General features: G+C 40.4%; 1 protein-coding gene across 2 annotated transcripts in view; it reads right to left on the reverse strand.

The window, feature by feature from the left end:
• Positions 1–8,501: 8,501 nt before the first annotated feature.
• The window catches only part of eloca (elongin C paralog a), a 31,941-nt gene continuing 27,750 nt past the window's right edge, over positions 8,502–12,692 (reverse strand). For both annotated transcript variants that reach the window (XM_063042075.1, XM_063042082.1), the window contains exons 2-4: positions 12,046–12,102; positions 10,051–10,194; positions 8,502–9,093 (exon numbers count right to left, since the gene is read on the reverse strand). In XM_063042075.1, the coding sequence (XP_062898145.1) occupies positions 8,903–9,093; positions 10,051–10,194; positions 12,046–12,049 (339 nt within the window). In that variant the 5' untranslated portion in view covers positions 12,050–12,102 and the 3' untranslated portion in view covers positions 8,502–8,902. The remainder of the gene's footprint in view (positions 9,094–10,050; positions 10,195–12,045; positions 12,103–12,692) is intronic.

Consider the following 12,692-nt stretch of genomic DNA (forward strand, 5'->3'; position numbering starts at 1 on the left):
CCTTGCTATGTCATTGGTACCGAGGTGCACCACGACATCTGGTGCACTGGTATGATTGTTACCCTATTAAAGCAGATGGAAACCTCTGACTTCAGCAATGAGAGATTGAATATGCCATTAAACACTCCTGCCAATTAGCTGGCACAGGTTTTCAGGTCCTACCAGGTACCCCATCAGGACCTGAAGTCTTGCGAGGGTTCACCCTCATGAAAGATATTCTGACATCTACCTTCACGGGGTCACCAGCATCTGCAAGGATTCACACCAGTGTAGTTTTATTCTCCCTTTCAAAGCTTGGGAGTCAAGCTTCACAACTATTCATGATGTTAGGTTTCACCTTATAGGAAGTAATGGCCCACAAACCCTGCCAGAGCCGATGTGCATCTGACTCTAACTTCAATGGTAATTTTAACGCAAACAACAGGAATTCTGCAGATGCTGGAGATGCAAGCAACATACATCAAAGTTGCTGGTGAACGCAGCAGGCCAGGCAGCATCTATAGGAAGAGGCGCAGTCGACGTTTCAGGCCGAGACCCTTCGTCAGGACTAACTGAAGGAAGAGTGAGTAAGGGATTTGAAAGCTGGAGGGGGAGGGGGAGATGCAAAATAATAGGAGAAGACAGGAGGGGGAGGGATGGAGCCGAGAGCTGGACAGGTGATAGGCAGAAGGGGATACGAGAGGATCATGGGACAGGAGGTCCGGGAAGAAAGACAGGGGGGGGTGACCCAGAGGATGGGCAAGAGGTATATTCAGAGGGACAGAGGGAGAAAAAGGAGAGTGAGAGAAAGAATGTGTGCATTAAAAAGAGTAACAGATGGGGTACGAGGGGGAGGTGGGGCCTAGCGGAAGTTAGAGAAGTCAATGTTCATGCCATCAGGTTGGAGGCTACCCAGACGGAATATAAGGTGTTGTTCCTCCAACCTGAGTGTGGCTTCATCTTTACAGTAGAGGAGGCCGTGGATAGACATGTCAGAATGGGAATGGGATGTGGAATTAAAATGTGTGGCCACTGGGAGATCCTGCTTTCTCTGGCGGACAGAACGTAGATGTTCAGCAAAGCGGTCTCCCAGTCTGCGTCGGGTCTCACCAATATATAAAAGGCCACATCGGGAGCACCGGACGCAGTATATCACCCCAGTCGACTCACAGGTGAAGTGATGCCTCACCTGGAAGGACTGTTTGGGGCCCTGAATGGTGGTAAGGGAGGAAGTGTAAGGGCATGTGTAGCACTTGTTCCGCTTACACGGATAAGTGCCAGCAGGGAGATCAGTGGGGAGGGATGGGGGGGACGAATGGACAAGGGAGTTGTGTAGGACACAACTCCCTTGTCCATTCGTCCCCCCCATCCCTCCCCACTGATCTCCCTGCTGGCACTTATCCGTGTAAGCGGAACAAGTGCTACACATGCCCTTACACTTCCTCCCTTACCACCATTCAGGGCCCCAAACAGTCCTTCCAGGTGAGGCATCACTTCACCTGTGAGTCGACTGGGGTGATATACTGCGTCCGGTGCTCCCGATGTGGCCTTTTATATATTGGTGAGACCCGACGCAGACTGGGAGACCGCTTTGCTGAACATCTACGCTCTGTCCGCCAGAGAAAGCAGGATCTCCCAGTGGCCACACATTTTAATTCCACATCCCATTCCTATTCTGACATGTCTATCCACGGCCTCCTCTACTGTAAAGATGAAGCCACACTCAGGTTGGAGGAACAACACCTTATATTCCGTCTGGGTAGCCTCCAACCTGATGGCATGAACATTGACTTCTCTAACTTCCGCTAGGCCCCACCTCCCCCTCGTACCCCATCTGTTACTCTTTTTAATGCACACATTCTTTCTCTCACTCTCCTTTTTCTCCCTCTGTCCCTCTGAATATACCTCTTGCCCATCCTCTGGGTCACCCCCCCCCCGTCTTTCTTCCCGGACCTCCTGTCCCATGATCCTCTCGTATCCCCTTCTGCCTATCACCTGTCCAGCTCTCGGCTCCATCCCTCCCCCTCCTGTCTTCTCCTATCATTTTGCATCTCCCCCTCCCCCTCCAACTTTCAAATCCCTTACTCACTCTTCCTTCAGTTAGTCCTGACGAAGGGTCTCGGCCTGAAACGTCGACTGCGCCTCTTCCTATAGATGCTGCCTGGCCTGCTGCGTTCACCAGCAACTTTGATGTATGTTGCTTCAATGGTAATTGTTTTTTTTCTGCTCTTAAAATACCCTTTTGTAGGTTATAGTTGGACTTCTTGTATAGTACTGGATCACTGCTACAGATCTAGCCCTCAGCAGACTACGAATCTCCTGGATCATCCATGGCTTTTGGTTTGGGTATCTCCAGTATGCTCTCAAAGACTCATCTACACAGGTCTTGAAGAAGTGGGTGACCACAGTGGCACTCATTCAAATTTGATTATGAATTCCTGAATATTGTCCAGTCCACCAATTCAGAGCAGTCCTGTATGTGTTCCTCCACCTCCTTTGTCCATACCTGTTTGGTCCTCACCACTGATGCTGTAGTTTTTAGTCTCTGTCTATATGTCAGAAGTAGAAGTACAGCCAGGTGATCAGTGTGGATATGGGATGACATGGTAAGCGCTCTTGATTGTGGTTCCACAGGTGATATGTTGGTGGCAGTTTTCAGAGACTTCAAGCTGGCCTGGTTGAAATCCTGTGCAATGATAGGGAAGGCATCAGAGTACACTGTTTCATGACTGCTGATCATGGTGTTCAGCTCCTCCAGTGTCTCTCTGACATTGGCCAGAGGTACAATGTACAATGCTACCAGGATGTCAGTGAAAAACTCTCTCAGCAGATAAAATATACAACATATGATCAGATTGGGTGAGCAGGACTGAGACAGAACTGTCAAATTGTGCACCTTGATGAATTAATATACTCTACCTCCTCTACCTTTAAAAGACTTGGTTGTCCTGCACTGAACGGTGAAGCCCTCAGGAGGCACTGCTGTATCCAAAAAGGTGGGGTGAGCCACATTTCCATGAAGCAGAATACATAGCAGTTCCTGATATCCCTCTGGTACAACTGTCTTGCTCTGAGGTCTTCAGTTTTATTTTCCAGAGACTGTACTTTAGGATAGAAGAGATAGTAGTCAGGAAAGACTGTCCAGTAGGATAGAAGAGATAGTAGTCAGGAAAGAAAGTAATAGAAGATAGAAGCAGGCAATAACATTAGATTAATAGTGCTGATTATTAGATTTCAAAATATCATTAATTTGATAATCTAACCTAACCACTTTCATGTCTGTCTTAGCTGATGAAATATATCTGGTCAGAAAAGGATTGTGTTTTTTAGTTTAATGTGTTTTAATATACAGGTATTACAAAATATTTAACAGTAACAATTTCCTCTCTCCAAGACAAACTGGAAAATAAAACAAGCTTTTACAATTTCTCAACTTTTCATTCCACATCTCCCTTTAATATAGCAATCTAACACAGTTCACAAAAACATGAAACATCAAGCTGTGTGATGTCATGAACCCCGTGACGGGTTAAAAAACCAGCAAAGATGGAAAACACTTTGGAGTCCAGTATTGTTATAAACTAATAAATATTTATTAGTAACTATGCAATACAGTAATATAAATGTAGATAATCAAACAGGTTAGCAATGATTATATGTATAAGTAAGTATATCAGTAAGTGTGGAAATATATGTACGAAAAACCAAGCTTCTTTAAGTCTAGGGTAAAAAGATACAGTCTTATGATGATGAGTAAAGTTCAGTTCATGGTATTGAGTTGAGTAGTGATGGAGAGAGAGAGAGGGAGAAATTTGAGTCTTCAGGTGAGCTGACGCCATCAATCTTCTCGTTGTCCTTCAAAATCCTTTAAAAGTCACCGACTGTGACTTTAACAAAGGGGACTGGTTTTCTGTGGTGGAGCTATCCCCCAGGCGAGGGTGGACACATGGACAACTCCCCACCAGTCAACCCTTTTCCTCTTTCCACTGTTAAAGAGCGATGGATCGATCCTCCAAAACCCATTTTTTCTGCCGGCACAACAATGCTCATTCAGTGTCCAAACATGTGTCTGAGGTCTGTATCATCTGCCCTCCTATTTTATCTTCCCTTGCTGAGCATCAACTGTCATTCAAATAATCCCTCCTTCCTTTGTCTGTGAAGAAATGCACAAGCAGGCGAACTGTCCTTGAACAAGTATCAACAACCTGCCTTCGGTCACCATAGCAACTTTCGAGCTGCTCGGTGCTGTCTCCAACTCCAGCAGAAATTCAAAAGTTAACCAGTGCCTTAAAGTGACAGTGCAGTTAATCTTCCTCTCTCTCTCTCTCTTTTACAAACAAGCTATCGATGTTAAATAACTCTCGCTCTCTTTTCAAAAGTACAGTTAATAGGGGTACTTCAGGATCCCCTCACAGTGAGATGTTAGAATGCCTGTAAAATGTGAGTTTTTAAGGAGTGCAATTGAAAAGAGTTTATGGGGTGGAGACAGAGAGATGCAATTATTCTGCCATTGGAGGCCGTACAAATCAGATTTACTCAGTTAATTTCGGGCATGAGAGAGCTGACCAAGCATGAACTGGGAAGGTTGGGTCTTCACTTTTTGGAGTTTAGAAGAATGAAGGTTGATCTTACTGAAACATAAGATAATCAGGACAGACCCAAAAATGTTCCCACTAGTAGGAATGCCTCAAACAAGGAGATATAATTGCAAGAAGAGAGTAATTTAGAACTGAGGTGCTAGAGATTTTTCCTGGCAGGGGGTAGTGAATCTATGGAATTTGCTGTCCAGAAGGGTTGTGGAAGCTAGAACATTGAAACTATTAAAAGATGAGGTAGTTTTTGAAATTTTGCTTGAAAGTTTGAAAAATGTCTTTAAAACTTTGCTTGAAAGTTTGAAAAATGTCTTTGAAATTTTCTTGGATTTTTAAAAAAAGAATTTAAAGATCTGGGAATTGACAGCTTTGGAAAACTGTAAAGGAGTTAAGGCTTCAGGAATACAGCCATACTGGATGGCAGGGAAAGCTTGAGATGCTTCCATTTTCTTAACGTGTTATTCCAGAGCCTTTGTATAAAAGGTTATCTACCAACAGAAAGTGACTGATTAAATTTATCACTATTAAGAATTTGTAGAATTCCAGAAAGCAACAGCAGAGATAAGGAGATACAAGTACCAAAGACAGACAGAAAACCTTGGGGTAATGAGTGATGAGTGAATTACTGCAAGTCAAGATGCAGTAGAACTTTAGATGACATAATGAAGAATGAAGATGATCAAGCATTAGAATAATTTGTTAGAGTCTTTAGTTTTCCTGTTAACCATTTCTATTACATCCAAATATAGTTGCTAGCACCATTAAAAAAAATTAAATTCAATCCTTAGTTCTTGGGAGAAATGAAGGCTGAGGTCTTCTAGTGGAGATTTTATGCAGGAAGAATCTTTTGCTTAAACATAACTTCATTCGTGGCCTAAGATTCCACGCTAGCTGTTCAGAAATTCTATAAAATGGCATTTTATTTTTGAAGTTACTTGAGTGATTAGCTTGGTTCATCAACTTACCATCTCAATAGTAAACATGTGAAAATACTAAGATGAAATCTTACTACTAGACCTTTCAAGGGACTGACTGCATTCCCAGAATGGCTTTAACAGCCAGCAATGCCTTAACACTGGCTTGCCAGCTCTCGAGATCAACGCAGATATCAAATATCGTGTCTTTTTTCATTGAAGCATTCAAAAACTTTTCAGAACTATTAGAAATATTTCAGGAATTAAAACACTAACTCAGTTAAAATAATTTAAAAGATTTAAACAGAGAAACAACAAAAGGTGTTATTACTCTTCCTTGATTCCTTTCCATGGGTTTTCTGTCCTTGTGCCATCTGATTTAGCAGGCACATGAGGAACCTATTTCTGCTCCACTCAATTCAATGAGTGTACTGGCTCAGTGCATGTGTCCAGAAGTTTGTCATTCTCCTGTGTGGAAAGCTTCAGTTCAGGCTAAGCTCATGAGCCAAGCTTCAGCCTAATGTCATGGAGTTCCTTTTCCATTGCCCTGTGCTGCAAGCAATGTTACATCAAAACTTTTTTTTATACTTGTACATTTTCTTTATATGTTATATAATCACGCAGCTTTCAATTGCCTTACTACATAATTCTTTTAAGGAGGTTCTATAATTTCAGTAGTATATAACCATGCAAGAAGCACATCACACTAACAGCAGAGAGGTAAAAACATTTTAAAAAGACAAACAGCATATTGAAGTGTTCAAGATCCTATGCTGGTCAAATTTGAAAACTGAGCAGATTCAATTGGGTGTGTGTCTGACATTTCTAATGTTAGGCTTTCATTCAGATTCTTGCCGGGTCCTCCAATAAATCAGTTAGTCCTGTTAAATGTAGCATGTGTAGTAGTTTTCCCTCCCTTTGGAACTGGTGCAACCAATTGATGTTCCTACATAAAGCTTTGTTTAGTATATGCAGACTTATGTATCAATTCAAATAACTATTTGCTACAAACCCATCATGCATAAATTATTGCAAGCAACACACATAAAAGTTGCTGGTGAATGCAGCAGGCCAGGCAGCATCTCTAGGAAGAGGTACAGTCGACGTTTCAGACCGAGACCCTTCGTCAGGACTAACTGAAGGAACAGTGAGTAAGGGATTTGAAAGTAGCCCTTACTCACTCTTCCTTCAGTTAGTCCTGACGAAGGGTCTCGGCCTGAAACGTTGACTGCACCTCTTCCTAGAGATGCTGCCTGGCCTGCTGTGTTCACCAGCAACTTTTATGTGTGTTGCTTTAATTTCCAGCATCTGCAGAATTCCTGTTGTATGCATAAATTATTGATTTTATCCACAAAAACCAAGGGACCGGAAAGCCACATCCAGAATGAAAGATCTGGTTGTCCTTCCAGAGAAAGTATATAATAAAAAGAGCAGCAATCAGCAATGTGGAATTTGGTTATGACCTGTCCTCAAAAATAGAGGAAAAGTTAAATTCAGCTAACTATTGTTCATTCATTTTCCTCTCAATGATCAGCATTGTGATGGAACATATCATCAACAGTGTTGTCAAGTGACATTTACAAATAACCTATCACCACTGCCTACCTGGGTTTCACCAGGAGCACTCAACTCGAGATTTCATCATAGTTTTTGTCCAAACATTGATCTGAAAGGTGAATCCAGAGGTCATATGACAGTGTGACTTTCCATATTATCAAGGTAGGAGCGGACTAAGTGTGGTATCAACAAGTCCAAATAAAATTTAATTCAAAGCATATCAAGAAGAAAACACTCTAATTGTTGTAGTAACCCACAGGTAGATATTATTGTGGTTGTTTAAGGTATTCAGTTTAGGTGCTCTGACAGCACTTTCCAGATCCGTGGCCCCCATCTTAAAGGACAAGGGCAACTGATCCATGGAACAGCACCACCTATATGTGCTCTTGAAGTATACCATTCTGATTTCAAAATATATCATTGTTCCTTTAATGTCATTGGGTCTAAATCCTGGAACTCCCTGTCCAACAACATTGTATAAGTAACTTCCACAGAAGGACAGCAACAATTCAAGAAGGTGCCCCAATATCAACTACTCAAGGGCATTTAAGCATGGGGACTAAATATATCTTTTGCACTGGTTGGGTGGCGGGGTGGAGATGCGCCTCTACCAAAGGCGCTCCTTCCCTCCACTAGCCTGTAGGTCATCCTTGGGCAAGGTGTAGCACCTGCTTAGTCCCCCTCTCCCCCGATCAGTATCGCGCAAAGCCATGGGAGCAGGAGGTGGATGGTCATATGAACAGCTGCACATATCACGAGTCTTGGTTAAGCAACCACTGACGCCAGGCAGATAGTCTCTGAAGGCAATGGCAAAGGACTTCTGTAGAAAAATTTGCCAAGAACAATCATAGTCATAGAAAGACCATGATCATTACATCATACAACACGGCACATTAACAAACAAGAGCCAAAAAGGGGTTTTCCTCTTCTTGGCATATATTCATAGCTTAGTTACATGACACTGCTGATGGAGTAAAAACAGGTGCATTCCATTCTGTATGACTGATGTTCTTCAACTTGTAAACAAAAGCTCACCACAAGTCCATAAAAAAAATCTACATGATACTATCAGCAGTAATGGACGAATACATCAAGATATCCTGCTTTCTTCCACAATTCCACCTCACCCACCCCAACCAAAAAAAGTCTGTGATTGGTCAAAGATTTATTTTTCCCAAAATGAAACTAAAGCATTTCTGATAATTTTTGCATTTAACTTTTGAGCATGCTCTCCCTTTGTGGAAAGATTAGATTTTTGGTGAAATATTTTGCCATCTACATGGAGAAATGAAAATTCAAGATAAATGCAGTTAATAGCAAATTTCATATGAAGTATAAAGACATACATAAAATAAACTTGTTGCATTGTCAACCTACTAGAAAACTGAGATTTCATTCATGATAGAAGTCTCACGTTGTGGTGCAGCACAAACAAAGTTACATACTAATACAATATGGCTACTGTTTTTAAAGACAGTTTATTACTTGTCAATCCTATAGGAGTACCGGATAGAAATTCAGCTGAAGTTTGTATCAACATCATAACAGAAAAGTGTGGATATTTGGGGTACAATTGTTCTTTTTTCTTGAAAAACGGGGAAGCTGGAAACCATCTGCACACCAATATGGAACATCACGTGATAGGAGAAAACAATAATTCACCTCATGTACAAGAAGCTAAAGGAACCCCATTACCTTTACTTTACGCTTGAAAAAAAAACATCTCCATTAAAAGAAAAAATTTTGGTGAGCTATCAGACATAAATGCAACACCATTTTAAAGTCACTTATTAATTCTGCAAGTAGTTAAATACAGAAGTTTAACACCTCACATTGGATTATAAGTTACATTTTTATTTTCTAACAATCTAAGAAGTTTGCAGCCATCAGCAATTCCAGTGCAATCTCTGGGGCAATTGGAAATTCAGGAATCTCTGTAGAACTGTTGGTGTAGCGAACCTTGTAGGTAAAATACATGCATACTTTTGACAGCACATGGGATGGAATCTCACGAAAATTTACTTCATTTGTTTCATTTTCAGCAAACTGACCTGAAAAATTAAAAATAAGTATCAAAATAGTGTGTTAAATTAATTCTCAACATCTGCTTTAGATGGATATTCTTTATTTTTCAAAAAAAACTATAAAGACTTGCTCATTTTGAAACCCATATAAATACAAGTTATACCAACAAATTGGAAGGATGCACATTTCTACCGTTTTCAAATACATAATCAAAACAAGCCAGCAATAAAAAAAATCTGCCTTCCCACACTGTTGCTTTGGCAGCAACCTGTTCTGTGCTTCGTCTTTCTTATGGAGATGGCAGTGGGAACAACCCTAAAGGCAACTCTAAGACTGAAAGGCAAGTTAACTTGGTTATCCTTTCAGACAGCTATAATTGAGAACTCTGCCAGAATACCTGCCTAGCAACTTCACCATGATGTTGCTTTAACCATTCCGACTTTCAGCTGTATTCCGACAGTAAAGGGGTACTTTCATTCTACAGCAAAACCTCAATATTTAATTTTAGTGGTAGAGTTTTATAAATGATAAGTTACAATCCAAATACTAACTTGAAGTTTTTCCTAGGCTTTAAAACCCATACTTAAAATTTTGTTTAACTTTGCAAAATTGCACTGTAAAATCATTACATTTCAGCAAAAATAAATTTATCTGGAATCCCCATCTTATGGATTTTTTTCCCCACTAAATTTAAGTTAGTTTCATTGCTGAAAGATTAAGGAAAATTTTGTCCTGAAAATATTTCTGTAAAGCTCGGTGTTTACAACTATAGCAGAAATCGCTCAAATGTTGTGATATTCTTTGAACCTGTCTTATGAATAAAGGTAGTTCATTTAATAACACTGGGAAATTATATAGTCTCCTATTCCACAGGAGGGAGTAAGAAGTAACTGAAAAGAAAGTGACTGAAGGGATTGCGCCTCCCAAATGTATAAGATCCAGCTACTGTACCTTACATCATTAAATCCAAATCATTAACTTACCAGGGCCACTCAACATAGCTTTAATAGTGCCAGATGTCAGTGCATGTTCTCTTTTCACAATAAATTCATGACCATCAGATGAAATCAACTTCACATACATAGCATCTGGGCCTTCGCAGCCTCCATAAGTTCTCTCTTCGCCATCTGTAAGATGTTAAAATAATATTAGCTTAAAAATTCTATGGTTCATTTAATTAAATCAATTTAAATCCACTAAAATTCATCAGATTTGAAAATGTTTAATACTGTAAGAATGAATTCACTAGTATTGTGTTTCTAATTTCTACTTTGTGAGACAGAGGCTACTACAAAGCAGACACAACTGAGTCATAGAACACTACAGCTCAAAAACAGGCCCTGTGGCCCATCTAGTCTGCGCCAACCTATTTACCTGCTGGATCGTAGCCCTCTATTCCACTCCCATCCACGTGCCTATCCAAATTTCTCTTAAATGTTAAAATCGAACCTGTATCCACCACTTCCACTGGTGGCTTGTCCCACTCTCATCACCTTCATTTTTCTTTTAAACATTTCACTTTTTACCCTTAACCCATGACCTTTAGTTTCAGTATCTCTCAATCTCCATGGAAAAAGCTAGTTTGTATTTACCCTATCTATACCGCTCAGAATTTTGTCAAACCTCTGCCAAATCTCCTCTCATTATTCTATGCTCCAGGGAAATTGACATCTTGCTTGCAGGTAGGTACCAAAACTACCTCACAAATGTCTTATATACTTCAATATAACAACCCAACTCCTATACTCAGTACTTTCATTTATGAAAGCCAATGTCCCAAAAACTTTCTTTATGACCCTATCTGCCGGTGACACCACTTTCAAGAACCTATGGGTCTGTGTTCCCAGATCTCTCTGTTCTACTGTACTCCTCAGTGCCCTACCTTTCACCATGTAAGACCTACCCTGGTTTGTCCTCCCAAATGCAACATTTGTTTGCATTAAATTTCATCCACCATTTTTCAGTCCATTTTCCCAGCTGGTCCATATCCCACTGCAAGCTTTGATAGCCTTCCTTACCGTCTTCTACATCTCCAATCTTGGTGTCATCTGCAAATTTACTGATCCAGTTTACCACACCATCATCTAGATCACTGATATTGATGACAAACAACAACGGACCCAGTACTGATCCCTGTGGCACACCACTAGTCACAGTCCTCCAGTCAGAGAGGTAACCATCTACTACTGCTTTCCGGCTTCTCCCACGAAGCCAACATCCAATTTAATTTACTACCTCATCTTGAATGCCAAGCGACTGAACTTTCTTGAACAACCACCCATTAGAACTTTGTCAAAGGCCTTTCTAAAGTCTACGTGGACGACATCCACTGCCCTGCCTTCATCAGCTTTCCTGGTAACTGCCTTGAAAAACTGTACAAGATTGGTCAGACATGACCTTGCATGCACAAGGCCTTATTGACTATCGCTAATCAGTCTGTCTATTCAAATAGTTATATATCCAGTCGTTTAGAATATCTTTCAATAATTTATCCACTAACTTATGTCAGGATTACTGATCTATAATTTCCTCACTTATTGTTAAAGCCTTTCTTAAACACCAGAACAAACTTAACTATCTTCCACTCCTCCTGCAATTTTAAAACAAAAGGGCAAGCAGCAAATGTTTGAAAACTCAAACACTCGTTGCCTGAAAGCAATTTAAAAAAACTTACAAAAAACACGACAAAAATTGATCAAGGAAATAGTAAAGAAATCTGGCAATCAACCTATTGGGGAATGTGAGCAATGAAATTTAGGTTATCATATAACACTTTTGCTGTTACCATCTGACATCCTATTTGTCATTCAAATCAGCACAAAACATTCAACAAGATCAAAACTGTGTAATATTAAACAAAATATAAAATTTATTTTGCAGGATATTTCCTTGGCTTAGATTTTATTGCACATTGATTCACCTTGTACATCTAGCAAATGCTGATACAAACATTAATAAAACACCAGGAAAATACTTGCCCATTTCCCTCAGAGATGTGCTACCAACTCTTCAAAAGCAAACCTTCTGATGGGGCCCTAAAAGGAGGAAAAACAAAATGGTAAGTTTCCCGTAAACTGTTGAATTGTTTCCATGGAATTATGAACCTTCAATGTATATACAAGTGCAATTACTGTAACTAAAGGTGTGAATTCATTTTTAGCCAACACATCTACCAAGCAGAACTAACAGGAATTCTGCAGATGCTGGAAATTCAAGCAACATACATCAAAGTTGCTGGTGAACGCAGCAGGCCAAGCAGCATCTATAGGAAGAGGCGTCCTGACGAAGGGTCTCGGCCTGAAACGTCGACTGCGCCTCTTCCTATAGATGCTGCTTGGCCTGCTGCGTTCACCAGCAACTTTGATGTATGTTACCAAGCAGAACTTGTAACTTTGTGAATTCTTCATTCCAGAGGGTTAAAAGTTGATTGGCTTAAAAGTAAGTTGGGTGAATGACTGAAGACACAGTTTAAGTCATGCTGAAATTTACATCTTCTATGTAAACAAAAATGTTGTTTACCTGGCTTCCTAGCCTCTTTGAAAGTTAACTGTTGCCTTTATCCAACCCATACATCACATCCAATTGTGTTAAATAAAAATAAACTTTCAATTCCCATCCTATCATG

Source organism: Mobula hypostoma, chromosome 1 (genome assembly GCF_963921235.1).
Source record: "Mobula hypostoma chromosome 1, sMobHyp1.1, whole genome shotgun sequence".
NCBI lineage: Eukaryota > Metazoa > Chordata > Chondrichthyes > Myliobatiformes > Myliobatidae > Mobula > Mobula hypostoma.